At 52.4% G+C, this 16,558-nt stretch overlaps 5 protein-coding genes across 5 annotated transcripts; 3 read left to right on the top strand and 2 right to left on the bottom strand.

Annotated features, from left to right (window-relative positions):
• Positions 1-3,749: 3,749 nt before the first annotated feature.
• Positions 3,750-6,782, top strand: UHO2_02509 (uncharacterized protein; the record flags this gene model as incomplete). The annotated part of the gene is made up of 1 exon (XM_041555297.1): positions 3,750-6,782. One exon carries the CDS (start codon positions 3,750-3,752, stop codon positions 6,780-6,782), a length of 3,033 nt encoding a protein of 1,010 aa, XP_041411231.1.
• Positions 6,783-8,264: 1,482 nt separating this feature from the next.
• On the top strand, positions 8,265-10,025 carry UHO2_02510 (putative serine-type carboxypeptidase f precursor; the record flags this gene model as incomplete). Its single annotated transcript, XM_041555298.1, has 1 exon — positions 8,265-10,025. The coding sequence occupies one exon, from the start codon at positions 8,265-8,267 to the stop codon at positions 10,023-10,025; it is 1,761 nt and encodes a 586-aa protein (XP_041411232.1).
• Positions 10,026-11,625: 1,600 nt separating this feature from the next.
• Positions 11,626-13,395, bottom strand: UHO2_02511 (uncharacterized protein; the record flags this gene model as incomplete). Its single annotated transcript, XM_041555299.1, has 1 exon — positions 11,626-13,395. One exon carries the CDS (start codon positions 13,393-13,395, stop codon positions 11,626-11,628), a length of 1,770 nt encoding a protein of 589 aa, XP_041411233.1.
• A 666-nt stretch (positions 13,396-14,061) lies between these two features.
• On the top strand, positions 14,062-14,368 carry UHO2_02512 (uncharacterized protein; the record flags this gene model as incomplete). Its single annotated transcript, XM_041555300.1, has 2 exons — positions 14,062-14,138; positions 14,224-14,368. 2 exons carry the CDS (start codon positions 14,062-14,064, stop codon positions 14,366-14,368), a joined length of 222 nt encoding a protein of 73 aa, XP_041411234.1.
• Positions 14,369-14,518: 150 nt separating this feature from the next.
• UHO2_02513 (putative Alcohol dehydrogenase) lies at positions 14,519-15,583 on the bottom strand (the record flags this gene model as incomplete). The annotated part of the gene is made up of 1 exon (XM_041555301.1): positions 14,519-15,583. One exon carries the CDS (start codon positions 15,581-15,583, stop codon positions 14,519-14,521), a length of 1,065 nt encoding a protein of 354 aa, XP_041411235.1.
• Positions 15,584-16,558: the final 975 nt, after the last annotated feature.

Consider the following 16,558-nt stretch of genomic DNA (forward strand, 5'->3'; position numbering starts at 1 on the left):
CTTTGGAGTGCTAGGTGTACCATAGACTTAGTTGGTCATAACCTGATTGAAGTGGTTCTTGACTATCGTCGGCAGGCAGGGAAGGAGTTCCTGCATGGAGTCGACGAAGTCATCATAGGTCAAATAGTCTGGTTCAGACATTGCTGAAGGTGAGTTCGAGGATGTGGTAGGGCTTGATTGGGCTCATAACCTATTGGAAGTAGAGAAGTTTTATAGTCCCGATACTGATGATTGGGGATGGTCTAAGCACAATGTCACTACTTTGTTATAGCAGAAACATATACTCAATTGACTGAGTGAATATGATGAGAGCCTAGTGCTCTCTGTGAGATATATATACATGTGAGTGGCATATGACAAAGGTGGGAGTACTCCTATCTAATGATTTACCATGGCAACCAGCAGTGTCATGGGCCTGAGTGCGCAGAACGAGGAAGGACCGAAGTTCATATGAAGGTAGCGCAGGAATCGTGGAATCGGGTAGATCGTTGGGGCTGCGACAGAGTTCACCGAGATCGGCAGTAGAATCAGCTCTATGGCAGATCACAGCGAAATTGGCATGAGCATCGTCGATATCACGAATCCCACCGGAATCTGTGACAAGCGAGACCTTGTGGCAGATTCCGTGGAGATCGGTAGCAAGGTTGTCCGTATGACGATTCACATGCGAGAGGGACCAAGCTCAAGTGACACGCAGACGGTTACCACTCAGGGGCCCACAAGACAGGAGTAAAAGAGAACTGTCGCCAGTCAGAAGAAGGAGAGCTGTGTAAAGGACACCAGCGAAAGGGACATGAAGAAGAGGAGCAGTGTCGATGAAGTTGACACAGCTCAGGTAAGACAGGAGGGACAAGGTCTGATATGGAGGAGGTGCCTCCTTGGAGACACCTGTACAATACTTGACAAAGAGGGTACTCTCTGGAGAGAGAGAGCAGGAGCAGTGTCGCTGGCGATGCTGCGAAGAGATATATAGGCATACCTTCTTGTCATGAATGGTCGAGTGGATCCATCCACTCTACACTCATCAAACAAACTAGTATTACTTCAAGCAACAAGTATCATTAGTTCACAGTCAGTGTAGTAGTAATCAACAGATTGCTCCTCATCGAAGTGCGTGTGTTGTATCACCATTTCCTGACATCCGAAGGCAGTTCTAGCAAACCAGCGGTCCAGATATCAATAGAACCAAAGGCAGTTGTCCACTGCAGTCCAGGGATCACTTCAAGCATTAGTCGACACACTGGACACTCATGTCAACGTCATCTATCCATACTCACACCAGACCATTGGTGTCAACATCAAGTTCACTTAGAGTCGTATCATAGTTTAATCATGCTGAGCTACCTCTGGATGGAGTGTCCACAGTGGTCAGTTGAAATCTGTCACAACATCAATACAACTACAGATTCCAACGAAAAAAGCGGCAGAGACGGTTCTGTCGCATATTACACTAGGAATCGTAATACCACTATCACTGTCGCATAACTCGACAGAATTGGTGATAGTACTGATACCACTACTGATCTCAGGTTTCAGGCGCGCGACCGCTGACACAGGACTGTGTTGCACCCGATTTCTTCCAAGATTGGTTCTCTTGAATCCTTGATCAGATTGGCTTATCCCGATCCCTTCACCATCAGCTTGCATCACCTCTCGTTATCATGTTTGATCATTACCTTTGTCAAAGGGAAGAACGTAGCGGTAGCCTCAAGCTCTCCGCTCATTATCTATATACATTTGTGGTTTGTGGCTGACTGTGGGAGCATGCCACCTAATGAGGAAGTATGACAACGGATGGGACCCAACGGTCCTCGATCTCCATCATATCGGTCTGCCCGATCTCCGATCAGATTGACTCTCCCCGATCCGTCATCAGATCGCGCTCTGCTGGATCGTTATCTCCAGCATATATGCGCCATGGTATCGCTCAAAAGCCACTTTCGCCACCGGAAGCAGAAGCAATGTTGACATGGCGCCGTTTGCGATGCATCGCCAAACCTTTATCTATCTTGCAGTCAGCAAAGCGAAAGTACGAGAGCCGATCCAAAGAGGCTTGAGTGGCAACTCGTCCGAGATCCGGGTGGATAATGGTATCTCGTTTTGCTTGCTTGCCTTCCCCCACAAATCTTGGCGTGCTTCTCGCCTTAGAGAGTGGGAGCGGAAGGTGGCCTTCCAGACGAGGCTAAATTCACTCGCGTACGGACAGAAATCGCATCGCTCTCTATGGAACCTGACTTTGGCTCTGTTCCGCTCTGGAACAGACAGTAGCCTTGCATGGTGCATGAATAGACCAGGGACGAGAGAAGGCCGCAAGCCAAGTCTAAAGCCGACAAGATCAAAGTTCATGCTCGATTCAGCAGTGGATGGAGCTAAGAAGGGGGGTATTTAGCAGGAAGCGGATCAAGTCTCTCCGAACGACAGAACGAGCGGCTCTACTCAGTATAGATTTACGGTTTGGACCCTTCCGTGTCAGTGTTGAGGGGGAAGACGGAGCGAGATAGTGTGGAAGAGACTCGAACTTGCCTTTTGCCCATCATCACATATTCAGTTGATCCTGAACAGCTTGCTGGTGGCGACACCATCCGTCGGTAGCAAGGTTCGAGGATATCCTTGGGCGGCTGATCAGGTCAAGTCAGAAGAGAGGGTCAAGATTGAGACGAGGTTTTTGGCGAAGCAATTTGGACAGCTTGCGACAACAGAAGCGAGAGCCTGTGAGAGACACAAGATGACTGAGCTGAACAGGCATCTAAGCAGTCAAGGATGGCGAATTTCAGCTGTCGGCCTCCTCGCCTTTCATTGACCCGACACTCGACTAGATTAGATTCGCAATGTCCAACCGAGCGAATCAGATGGCAGCACATTGCGATGGACGCTCTTGGACCCAATGAGATGCTCTGCTTGCAAGTCGAGCCAAGCCAATGTACAAGGTTGGCGGTCAGCGGTCAACGGTCAGCGGTCAGCTGCATTGCAGCTTGAAACGCATCAACCACTGTTCAATGAACACATGTTGGGTTCATCTTGATACACTAGACACAAATGAGCCTACTACTGTACGGAGCGCGGCAGTCACTCTTCTCGGATCACCATGGGCCGTGTATAAATCATCGCACTTCGATGAGCATGAGACACGCGGTCAATAGCAAAGATTGCACAAAGCTTCTCCAGGTCAGTCCATACTGTCAAACTTAGCTCAGCAAGGAGTAAAGTTGTCTTGTGGCCTGTCCATGTGAGTTGAACCAGTTTGGTGGATTGGCCTTAGTCTCATTTCGCTGGTATTCTGCCTCAGCTTAAAGCGGCTTGGAGAGCAACGCCTGTGTCTGACTACTCTTCCGCAGCAAGTCGGGCCGGTTAAGTTGATTTTAATCCTGAATCGAGTCAAACAAAGGCACGATATCAGCTCCACCTCGATTTATTTTTTTGGGGGGGGGCAAAGTGCTCTGCCAATCGTATTCCATTCATGTGTTCCTGATTCGAGCATTCATCATCGACAACGCCCTTCACCCTCGTCTCTACCATCATCACCCTTCACAGCCAACCAGATACCATCGACCGACCGACCATCCGGCTTTCATCCTTTCTTCGCGACCTGGCACTCCTTCGACCCGCCTAAGACCGTCTCTACACCGTCCGGCTCTGACCAGGTCAAGACCTCAGCTGTCGTACTAAAGCAATCGCTTCCACTCAAGTAACCTCTCCTTACGCTGCGCTCGCACCTGGGAGTGCGTCGTACTTCCATCGACCTGATGGCGATGGCGATCAAGACGCAGCTTCCAGATGAGATCGTCGACCACATCCTCTACCTAGCATGCACCCTTCCACCACTTCGCACAGACGACTTTCGTGAGCCGTCCGACTTTGATGCCAACAGGCTCAAAGCTCGCTCTTCAGCACCTCACCTCGACATCTGCACCACTCTCAAACTCTTGCTTCTTTCACCACAGCATTACCCCTACATTGCCTCCATCCTTTACAAAGGCCCACGCCTCTCGGACCCCATCAGTCTTTCGCTCTTCGCCCGCACCCTCACCACTCGTCCAGCTCTCGGTCGTCTCGTAAAGCATCTTTGGGTCGGACACACCTACCAAGGAGAAGGTATCCCGCCTAATGCGCTGACCTTTGGCCTTGGCGGCAGTCAGTCCGCATACAGCCTCAACGCCGACCTGGCCACTATCGATGAAGTTCGTGCAAGTCTCGCCCAAGGTATCGCTCCCTCCAACCTCCTTTCTCCCGCCTTCGAAAAGAGAATCGCCCAGTGGGCCGCGCAGAATGTTCAGGCCAACATTCGCACCATTGACCCTCTCCGAGCACCCAGAGGCATTCACATTGATGCGCCCGGCTCTGGCGACCGAGAACCTCATAGATGGAACCCGATCGGCGTAGACGAATGGGTCCTTCGTCTCTGGGATGGACGCGACCTTGTCAAGCAGTTCCGCGAGGTAGCCAAGCGTGCATTCTTCCTCGAGCTCAAACGCTTGTCATTCGCCGCCTCCTCGAGCAGATCTTCCTCAAAGCCTTCTTCCGCCGCGTCGTCATCGGCTCCTTCTCCGCGTTCAGCATCCCCAGCTGCCGCCTCTGCGTCACCTGCTCCACAGAGAGCCTCTTCGTCCAGCCTTCTGGATACTGACATGGTCTCGCTGTTCCAAGCACAAAGTCATGAGCAAAGGTTTCCTGGCACGGATCAAGACCCACTAGATTGGGCCGACGCCTCTCACACTCCTCAACCTAACCCGTCGCGCAGCATTGACAACGACGAGCCCATCTACTCCGAAGAGCTCGACATCGACGAGATTGACGCCGAGCGGGATCGCTGTTTCGCCGAGATGGGTGTAAAGAAACCAGCATGGCGTTCTCAAAACTGGTCGGAACTCGCAAAGGTTGGCGATCAGAAGATCGAGTGGTGGGTGGTGTGGCTTCTAGCAAAGACAAGGGCTCGCGCTCGCATCGTGGCCCGTCGAGTCTGGAAAGCCGACTATGAGAAGGATCCCAAGCTGCGTAGCTGGAGAGCGCTGCGACCACGACCAGAACTGCATACCAAAAACCACTTCACACATCCTACCCTCTTTGCACGCTCAGGTGCAAGTCATTTGCTCGTCGGCGGCGCACCACCACCCACAAGAGACGAACTCTGGAACGGTGGTCGCCAGAACGATCTCGATGGCATGTCGAATTCCGACAGCGATACAGACTCAGAAGCAGGCTCTTACAGCGAGGACAGCGACTACGATTCAGAGATGGAAGCGTCTACCACCCGCATGGATATGTCTATCGTTCGCGAGACACTTGCTGGTCGCTCAGACCAGCAAGGCGGCAGTCAAGCGACAGCAGGACCATCTTCCTTTACCCTGCCCGAGTTCGTCGAACCAGAGCAGCAGAAGCCTGAGGACCCCGCCGATCTGTGGGGAGGGGACTACAACTTTGCCAATGGCAACGAGAGGGCAGGTGCAGGCAATAGCATCTTGGGATCTCGCGGAGGGATGTTCGGTTTCGACTCGGCCCTCCGCATTGGACTTTTGGAAGAGCCAGACAAGGGTCTCGACGATGGCACAGAGTTTGCCAGCCTGCAAAAGGAGAAGCAACGCCGACGCAACGAGGAAGACCGCCTACTCTCCGAGATGACGCTCGGTTCCATCCTTCAGAGTCTTCGCACTGTGATGATGCTTACTCCTCGACTCAAGGATCTAGCTCTTGACGGTGTACTGGAACGCAGCATCTGTGGGCGTCGAGCCATGTGCAACATGGGCAAGCTCAAGAGTCTCTCACTCGGTCCTCCTCCACCCTACTGGAGCTCACCGCTTCTGTTCGGCCATCCTATGAAGACGACAAGACGCGAAAGGCTGGCCTACCATCAGAAGATGCACGGTCTGTCCAACCCCGAGTTCGTTGCCGACGATGCGCGCTCACAAAGTCTTTGGCCATTGCCGGGTGTTCTCGTTCCTTCGCCCGCATTTGCGACGTTGCGCACCTTGCACATTTCGGGTTGCATGCTCTTCCCATCGGAGGCAAGAGCTGTCGGCGGATTGGGTAGCCAGCTACCCAGTTTGCGCCACTTCCGATGGTCGCTCTGGCAACCTCACGTTGAAGGACATCCTGTGGGTGTAGTTGAGACACTTTGTGCAGTTCTTGATATCCCGACACCAGAAGAGGAAGCTGCCGCTGCTGCAGCAACTGCTCGAGCTACCGCGATTCAAGGCTCAGGATCTGGTTTCCGCTTCGGTATCTCTACCTCGAGCTCCGGCACATACAGAGAGCTGGTCAATCACAAGAGGCGCCGAAGGCACGGAGACTCGCGTCGCCGCTCCAACCCTTTCAGCGCAAGTGGCTCAGCAATGACCGACTCGGGTCTTTCATCTTCACTTGGAAGCAATGCCACTGCAGCTGGTGCATCACACGAGGCCAGCATGTACGCTCTCGTCACGAGGAAGCGCAAATTGCGCTCTGTCTACGTGACTATACACCCGACGGATCAGGCCATCTTTTCACGTAAAGCGCCTGCCGCACTGCGATATGACACAAGGCTCACTATCGAGACTGCCAAATGCAAGAATGTCGAAGACAACCTCGAGGAGATGCAGCGATGGTGGGAGTGGGAGAGCGGTATGCTGCACTTCAAGCCAACCGTGTCTAACCTCGAGGCTATCACTTCTGCAGCAGCCAAGAGAAAGCAGGCTGCAGGACCACCGAGCGTGGTGTCGGCGCAGGAGCTCAATGCTGATCATAGTGGAATGCAGATGGATCTGAGACGTGCCATGGATACCGAGCTTGAGCTTGAGCCGCGCACGTAAGCCCTTTGTTCACACTAGTACATGCTAATATTATACATATGATACCCTAACATGATACCCTAGCATGAAACTGCGATGGTTCAAAGTCGACCGATTGAGCCTGGGTAGCCTTTAGTGCTTGCAGATCTCCGAGATGAGAGCAGATACAGGCGTGAGCAATGGTACGGCATCAGGTGTTGCAAATGAAAAGCGCGCTGGACGAGGTCATGCGGCAAGATGCGGAAAGCTGACCTCCGACCGAAGGTTCATAGCCGACGGCAGCGAAAGAAAGCTGGAGCGCACCTTGATGATCGAACAAAGGGAGAGGTTGGTTGGAACCGATACAGATACTTGCTGCGAAGAAGCGTGGAAACCGCTGGCTTAGGCTCATCCGCAAGCTCGCCTATATCGTTAGCGTGAGTTTCGAGATCCACATTCTGCTGCTAAAATTGTGTGCCTTGCGCAGCAAGGTACCGACCGCAAGCGTGAGGTCTCCTAAGAGAGGCGGTCCGCACTTTATCGAAGCCACAACTCATCGTTCTGATCTCATCTGTGTCCATGGTGCTTCATGAGGAAGCCTGAAGAGACTTCATTTGCGCAGAAGTGCATCCCGCGATCGTCAAGAAGGCGTGCGTGTCTGGGCTGGACTCAACAATCGACTTGCTGCGCTTCTCCTCTCCTCTCTTCACTACATCATCTTCACCAGGAGCCAGGTGTACTATTAGCAGCCTGGTTCGTCGTTAATTTGCCCTCCCTTTACACCCTCCCTTGCCGCTCGCTTCTGCGCTCCACCGGCCCCTGTTACGGCGGGCCGGGAGCCTCCTTATCGAGCTTCGAGGATCTCACGGGTCTTTGCCTGCAATCCACTTAGATTTCGTGTTATGTATATACAAATTGGTTATATTTCGTGCGATCTAGTCCAGGGGGGGATTGGTGGACGTGTGCGAGCTGGAGAACAAAAAGAAACTCCGCTTGTCAGAACAGAACACAGAAGAGAAGGTTTCATGTGATATGCTCGATGAACGCACTGCATTCTTTTGTCTCTGCCGAGCTTCTGTCGTTGCACACGACCTTGTTGCCGCTGGTCCTACAGCCCACTGAACCCTAATCCTGTAGTGCTTTGTCTTACAGAGCGCATAGAAACCTCGCTTCCCCCCGCCGGATCACTCTGCTCCTGCCGACGATTCGGCCTTGCACTCTTATCGCACCAATGCCGCTGTTTCCGTTGTGCTGAAGCTTGAGCCCGGTTGTGCGATCCTTCCTTTGCAGTTTCTTGTGTTCTCGGATCTTCCTCGCTAGCACGCCATGGTCTCTCTGGGAGCTTGTCTCTCTGGCCCCTGATGTCGGACGTGACAGTCTGTGCCTCTAGACTATGTCTTCGGCTCGTTAAGAACCTTCCATTCCTCCTCAAATAAATGCCTTCGATACATCACGATCATCCTTGTTACTCCCCAACTCTCTCCCATAGACAAGTTTCGACCTCGAAGCTCCCTTCAATACAGCATGAAGCTGCTCTCTACCGCCGCCTTGCTTGCAGGTGTTGCTGTGTACGATGCCTGCGCTCGTGGTCTTCAGCATGTCGGCAAGCTCCAGTCCAACTACGTTGATGCTCATCAGCGAGCTGCCGACCGAACCTCCCGTCTGCTCGCAAACAAGCAGTCACACTCTGCTGTCACTGGCAACACCATCCACTTGAACAACAAGACACAGCCCTTTTTGGTCAATGGAACCGGTGTCCCCGATATCGATTTTGACCTCGGCGAGTCCTACGCTGGATTGATGCCCATCAGCTCCAACCCCGACGAGGAACGCAAACTCTACTTTTGGTACTTCCCCACCAAGAACCCCAAGGCCAGCAATGAGATCACCATCTGGATGAACGGCGGACCCGGTTGTTCATCGCTAGAGGGCTTGTCGCAGGAAAATGGACCTTGGAGTTGGCAATATGGAACCTATAGACCTGTCCCAAACCCATGGACTTGGCAAAACTTGACTAACATCGTCTGGGTCGAGCAGCCTGTCGGTACAGGCTTCTCGCAGGGAAAGCCCAACATCACTACCGAGGCAGAGCTTGCTGAGCAGTTCAAAGGCTTCTTCCGTAACTTTGTTGATACTTTTGATCTGCAGAATCGATCGGTTTATATTACCGGTGAATCGTACGCTGGTCAGTACGTTCCCAACATTGCAAGCAGCATGCTTGACGAGAAGAACAAGGAGTACTTCAACGTTACTGGTATCATGATCTATGACCCATCGATCAATGCGGATACCATCACCGAGCAAGTTCCCACCGCTGCTTTTGTCGACTACTGGGGCGGTCTCTTCCCCTTCAACGACACAATAAAGGCACAGATCAAAGAGATGGACGAGAAGTGTGGATACACAAAGTACCTCGAAGAGCACCTCACCTTCCCTCCCAAGGGCAAGTTCCCTGACCCACACCCGACCACCGATGATTGCGACATCTTCGACTTTGTCTACAATGCCATCTTCGACGTGAACCCTTGCTTCGACATCTACCAAGTCGCTACCACCTGTCCTATTCTTTGGGACATCAATGGAGGCCCTGGTTCCGGAGACTACCTCCCACCTGGTGCTTCGCTCTACTTCAACCGTACTGATGTCAAGAAAGCCATTAATGCACCCGTCAACACCACCTGGCTCGAATGCTCCGCTGGCAACGTCTTCAACACCAAATCCGGTCTTGACAAGGGCGCTGAAGAAGGTCACTTCAGTTCCATCACTGTTCTTCCCGGCGTCATTGATCGCGTTGAACGCACCGTCATCGGCCACGGAATGCTCGACATGGTCCTCTTCATGAACGGAACTCTCCTGTCGATTCAAAACATGACCTGGGGCGGTCAGCAAGGATTCCAGAACCCGATCACAGATGACTTCTACATCCCTTTCCATAATGATTACCAAAAAGCAACCCTCGCAGCCGCCGGCAAGTTGGGAAAGACGATCACGGAGCGCAAATTGACCTTCGTTTCCATCGACTTGAGTGGACACATGGTCCCGCAGTATGCTCCATCCGCTGCCTTCCGTCATCTCGAGTTTTTGCTTGGAAGAGTGGATAGCTTGAGCAGCAAGCAACCATTCACCTTCTTTGACAATAGGCTTGAGGCTCAGAATGGAGCTTTTGATGATAAGAGGCGAAGGTCGATCGAGGATGGAAAGGCGAGTGAATTGCAGGCCAGACAGCTTCAGTACCGTGGTCTTTCTCAGCCGGAGATCAGCGAGATCATTGCAGAGTCTTTCTAAGCTCTCTCTAGAATGATAGAGCCAAAAAGGATAGTATCTTAGTATGCGAAGCAAATGTTTGTAAACGCACTGCTTCGATCAACACCGACAACTGTAGAGCTATTTGAGCTGCAGTCTCGTGGTCTGTGTTTGCGTATGGATTGCTAGGACAGAGGTGTTATGAATGAAGTTAAGTACAAGATTCCATTGACTTTCAGGTAAGAGAGGATCGCCAACGCTTCGGCGGGGGTAACTTTGACAATATCCTTGCCTTGGCTCGAGTTCAGCTCACCATGAGTAAGAGGGAGCGAATCAAGAAGGTGATGAAGCGAGTCTGCATCGAAGAATCCCGACTTCGGCGGTAGCACAGGCCATCGGTTGATGTCTTGCAGTTCGTCGCGGGCAGATTACTCAACTTGCTGTTCTCATGCGAGAGACCTTTGCTCGTGGCGGACGACATCATTCATGTTCCTTCTTGTTTGACATGCAAATCCTCTGTGATGGCACGCCCTTTACAAAGGTCGCATGCCAAGTCAACGGACCTTCTCACCGGGCTCACTCTAATGCTTACCTTGATGGAACTATCGTGGTAGCAGGCCAGAGAAGCAGCAAATGAAAACGCTGAGGCTTCTGTTCTGAATTACGGATTGCGCCATTGGCTTCGAACAAGTTCACTCGAGAGCACACGCCAGGCACGACCACTGCCATCGCCAAAGGCTGCGCGTCAACTCCTGTAATTTGGCGGTCGGCGTGGGTCCTTGCTTGGTTTCCATCACCATTGTCTTCGAGATCAAGCCATTCTGCTCTGCTGTCCCAGTGCTCGTTCCTCAACTTTCAATCAGGCTTAGCTTTCGGTGAGCACGAATTTCTCAAACTCCATGTGATGTCGACGTGTTTACATGTTTTCGTGAGACTCAATTCTTCCCAACCAGAACCGAAAGCTGAGCGAAAATACAGCCCTTGTGACGATGAGCAGCTCAACAGCGACACAGCTGTGCTATGGAACAACATGGTGCGAACACCTTCCAGACCAACACGAGAAGCTCCGCTACAAAACCGAGAGAGACTGGGAAGCAGTAGATGTAGCGAACGAGTAAGACATCGAGCTCCGCCACGGAACGGACGTACACTGAGAACGAGTTGATGTTGCCAGAAGAAAGAAACACTGACTCCGCAAGGAAACGAAGATGACACAAGTTGGTATGACAAGAGACTATGTTGAGCTCTGCCGCGAGACGGATCAATACTGCAAGAACGTTGACTGGGAGAGAACACAGACTGGGAAACTCGCAACAGGACGGAAAACAAAGCAGGTCGATGGAGCGAGCGAGCCAATCGACGAGCCTCGCTGAAAAGAGGAGAACACTCATGTTATCACCGTCTACGACGCGCTCCGTTATGAAACCAGGGGCAGACACTTAAAGACGAGCAAGCAAATAGACAAATTCCTCGTCAGAACAAAAAGCACATGGACAGAGGGCTACACATCAGACGTTGAGCTCACTTCATTCAATTTGTTCCTATTCGAGTCATTGCGATGTACACGATAAGATCAAGAACATGATGATATGAAGTCAACCAGGTATAGAGCCAGTCAAACGAGATGATGACGACGAGCAAATCAAGCAAGAGGCTTGTTTGCGAGCCATCGGTTGATCATGTCGGAAGCAGCCTCTGGCTGATCGTAGGGGACCATGTGGCCAGCTTCCGCGACCCTCACGAAGGCTACATTACCGGCTCCGTGACCACCTTTGCGTACTTCTCCTGCCTTCTTGCCGTTGACCTTCCATGTCTTGGCAGTACCGTTGTTGAAGTCGTCGAGGTAGCTGGTCTGGAGGTTCTGCATCCACTCGAGGTTACCCATGTAGTTGCACATGAAGTCAGCCTCACCGGCGTAGATAAGGACTCGGATGTTGTCCTCGATGAGCTCGGGAAGGAGAGCAGCCGAGTCGTGCATCGAGTCACCCTGGAGCAAGAAGGCCTGGTTGATGTTCATGTTGCACGACTGGAAGGTGACAGACTCGGGAACACCGAGGTTCTTCTTAATGCTAGGGGTGTTGAGAAGAGTCTCGATGTACTCCATGTCCTTGTAGCAGAGAGGGCCGTCCTTCTCACGGTCACAGTTCTTGCGAACATCGTAGAGGTTCTTACCAGTCTCCTGAGCAGGACCGTAGAGACGGCTCCAGCAGTAAAGGGCGGCAGGAGTGCAGGTGAGACGTGAGTTATACTTCTGGCATGACTCGATGAGCGACTTGCAGGTAGCAGCCTGCTGCTTAAGGGAGGAGCAGGTAGGGCTGTTAGGCTTAAAGAGGGCATACTTGTTGTCGGCACCGCAAGCGTACTCAGGGACGGAGGGGAACTGGTGCTGGGGCGAGCTGAGACCGTTGCCAATCATGACGGTGTCAAGGTTGATGTGCTTGGGGGCAAGCTCAGGGTCGCTGTAACGGGCAAGGGCGAGGTTCTTGTTCTTCTTGTAGATGGTCGAGGCAATGTTGGGAAGGTAGGTACCGGCGTACGACTCTCCGGAAGCAGTGAAGGGGAGCTTGGAGTACTCGGGGAACTTGGTGAAGAAGAGTTGGAGGAAGACGTAGACATCTTCAGCAGCAGCAGGCGAGTTGTTGACCTGGTCGTTGTCCGAGTACGAATATCCGACATCGACGGGCTGGTCGAGGAAGAGGAGGTTGGCCTTGTTGTTCCACGAGTGAGGGTTGTTCTTAACAGCACGACCCTCATCAGTGACACGGCAAGGGCCAAGCTCGAAGAGGAGACCGGTGGACGAAGAGCAACCGGGACCACCGTTGAGCCATAGAACGACGGGGTCGCTCTTGGGCTTGCTTCGAGACTCGAAGAAGATGAACCAGAGGTGCTTGGAGTCGGAGATGTCGAGGTAGCCACTGTGCTGAACAACGTCCTTGTCACAGAAGGACTCGGACTTGGTGTTGAGACGAAGCGAGTAGTCGGGGAAGGAAGGGTGGGTGAGACGCTCGAACTCGAGGCCGTCAACAATGACCTTGCCGGTGTTGATCCAGTCGTTGGCGCCCTGCTTTGTACCAGCGATGGCGTCTTCGATCTTGTGCTCGATTCGCTCAATCTCGTGCTCGGTCCAGGTGAGGATGCTCTCGGCGTGCTTCATGGACTCGGACAAGACGTCCTCGACATCAAGCTTGGCGGGAGCAGCAGCAGCGGCGACATCGTTGAGCTTGAGGCCGGAGAAGTCAGGTCGGCCCAAAGAAGGGACGGCGCTGGAGACTTGAGCGTCTTCGTTCCAGACGAGGTTGCCAGCCTGGTCGTAGTGAATCTGCTCAAGAGGAGCAGGGAGCTTGGCCGAGTTGGCGAGCGCCGCAGCGCACACGAAGGCTGCCGAAGCGGTCGAAAGCCAAGAAGAACGCATGGTGTGCTTGCCGAGTGTTGGCTTTGATATCGATGCGACTGTGAAGTGATCAGGTTCAATGGTGATTGAAGCTGATACTGGAATGGTGGTGGAAACGGGGACAGGCAAGTGCAACAGTGGCAAGCACAAGGTAAAGGGGGCTGAAGCGCTGATCTGTGCGAGTTGAGGGTCCTCAAAGATTAAGCGAGGCGGACAGAGGGTAAGCCAGGCAAGGACCCTCATTTTGCGCGCTTCTCTCCCACAAAGTTAGATTCTCAGTACAAATCCGGCAAGGCACAAGCGAAAAGGTGCGGTCATCAAGCAGCGCTGAGTTGAATCTGCTTCTCACAAGCAGGTGAGGTTGGACCTCTCAAAGAGCATTTTTCAATCGAGTCGGAGGTTAGCGATCCGTGCTCGGTTGAACCGCTTCCTAGCTTCTGCGATTCTCACAGCAAAAAGGCTGTGCCAGTCTTGTTCAGAGTCTAACAACAGGCAACATATTCTGATGCTCAGTGGCCTACTGAACAGCTCAGACCACAGCTCGAGTCCGCCGGCTTGCAACAATGCAACTGCAAGCTTGATTGCCGATTGACAGATTTGACTGTGCCATTGATCATCATGTTGACAGCTTTGCTTTACACTACCATCACAACAACGACGAGTCTCCCAGACAAGTACCTTGCAATCATGCCACACATCTTGAAGAACCCAGACGGAACCGTCAATTTTGATGCCGTCAAGAAAGAGACTGACTTCCTGAAGGGGTGAGTAGCACATCCTTTCTAGCCTTGAATTGCTTGCTTGCAACGGACACCACATCTGACTATAATTGCGCTTGCCAACATATAGCAAGTACGCACAAAATGCCGAGAACGCAAAGAAGAACGCTGCACGCGAAGAACAAGACGGGCAAGCCTCTGCCGTTTCATCGGCACCAGCTCCACAACAGGGTCATGGCGACCTTGTTCCTCCTAAGGCCGACAATACACAGTAGTCTCATGCAATAACAATCGCTCGTTCTAGGTATGATTTGTACGCCTGCAAAAAGAGTTTTAATCTCTCACCAAGCTTGGAATCCACAGACATTTGAGCGGTTCAGGCCTAGCATTATGGTGATGATACTTTTTAAATACAGGGTGACCATCTAAGAAACGCGAATGACGACCTTGCCGACGTGAGCCTGGCTCCATTGATAGGCATAAGCCTCCTGAGCCTGCTCAAAGTCAAATACTTTGTCGACCAAAGGCTTGATCTTGTGGTCTTCGAAGATCTGGTTCATGTGCTCAAACTGGGCACGCGAACCAACAAGGATACCCTTGAAGTAGGCGCCAGTGCTGAGAGCCAGCAGAGCAACGTTGGGTGCCTCGCCCTGAGCGACAAAGCCGATGGTCGAGACAACACCGCCTCGCTTGACCGAATTGAACGACTTTTCGAGAGTGCCGGCCCCTCCAACCTCGACAATGTGATCAGCACCGCGTCCTTGAGTGACCTCGAGCACGACCTTGTCCCAGTCGGGGTTGTTCTTGTAGTTGACAGTGGTGACAAGGTATCGGAGCGATTGAGGGACAAGGTTGACTGCCTTTTTCAGCTTATCGTCCGAAGACGAGGTGATGATCACCTTGGCACCAGCTGCCACGGCAAGCTGAAGAGCGAACACGCTGACGCCACCAGTACCCTGAGCAACAACAGTGTCACCGGCGCGGAGCTGCTCGGAAGGGATACCGTATAGCGCGTTGTAAGCAGTCACAGCAGCGCAAGGAAGTGTAGCCGCCTCCTCGTACGAAAGGTGAGAAGGAATACGGACCACACCGGTCTCTGGTAGAGCGACATATTGAGCAAGCATGCCATTGATGGCGCCACCCAAGGCCGTCTTGATCTCGTCCTTGTTAGGAGTTGAGCCACTCTGCTGCGCCTGGGTAAAGATACCAGCAACACGATCTCCCTGCTTCCACTTGGTCACCTTACTGCCAACAGAGACAATCTCTCCAGCGCCGTCCGAGGCAGGAATGAGCTCATCCTTCTTGAGGTCCAAGGGGTAGAGTCCTTTAGAAATGACCAGGTCTCTGTAGTTGAGCGAGACGGCGTGAACCTTGATGAGCACCTCGTTGGCTTCCGGCTTGGGAATGGGACCCTCCTTGATTTTGAGGACGGAGAAGTCCTTACGAGCAGAGACTTCTGGGAGAGTGTAGAATTTGTAAGTACCGCTCATCGTGAATAGATTGTCAAGTGACTTGGTGGTTAGAGTACAAGTCAGATGAAAGTATGGTGTCACTGGATATATAAGCTGAACACAACCACCCGCCGCTTCCTCAATCGTGCGCACCTACCAATGGAAGTAACAAAATCTGGCTCCTGGAAGACAGCCTGACTGATCAACGCCGACCTTCTCAGAAAGACACCTTCATTCGGACTTGGCAAAAATTCTCGGGCTTCGTATTTTCGCACTGAAGCATGCTTCTTGCTCATCATGGCGTAATTTCTGCTGCTCTTTGATTATTGCATTGCCGATGTGGAGCATTTTTGCCGCTGGAAACACGGGCCGTGGAACTTTCGACCTCCTCATTGTGACGAAACAAGGATCGGGCTGGATCTACAAATTGCTGATGATCGGGTAGATCGCGGCGACTTCGAGAAGTTTGAGCCTTACTGTCCGTGCGTTTTTTTCAAAGCTTGTGGCCCCGCATCGAACTTTGCCTTATCTTTGTGAACCTTCGCTTTCGCTTAAGCTGTCGGGCCCTTATGTCCCTGCAGCTTCGAACCATTGACTCAACTGTCTCCTGCCGACTTATCTGCGGACTTTCAAGTCAGAATTTGCTACCTACTACTGTAGCTCTGCACAGGACAATGCGGCCTTCTCCGTGCGGTGATGGCAGTGGCATGAACTAGACAAGTTCATGGGCTCGGAAGTTCAAAGCTTGCAAGTAGGGCTTCTCTTATCGTGTCGCCTCCCAGTCACCTAATTGGTGTTGATGTAACTTACAACGGTACGGAACAGCTGCAACCGGCCTCGTCAAGGGCTTCATCCAAGCCTCGCTTCCGAACACGCCGCTTTGTTGTGAACTGAAAAGTTTTCAAGTCGTGTGGCTTCCAGAGGATCGCCCTCAGTCCATGAAAAGTGCTTCTTCCCAGATCCGAACCAAAGCGTCTTCCTTTTGGACCAATACCATCACGTCGTAGCAAGAGT

The sequence above is a fragment of the Ustilago hordei genome (genome assembly GCF_900519145.1).
Source record: "Ustilago hordei strain Uho2 genome assembly, contig: UHO2_contig_04, whole genome shotgun sequence".
Taxonomy (NCBI): domain Eukaryota; kingdom Fungi; phylum Basidiomycota; class Ustilaginomycetes; order Ustilaginales; family Ustilaginaceae; genus Ustilago; species Ustilago hordei.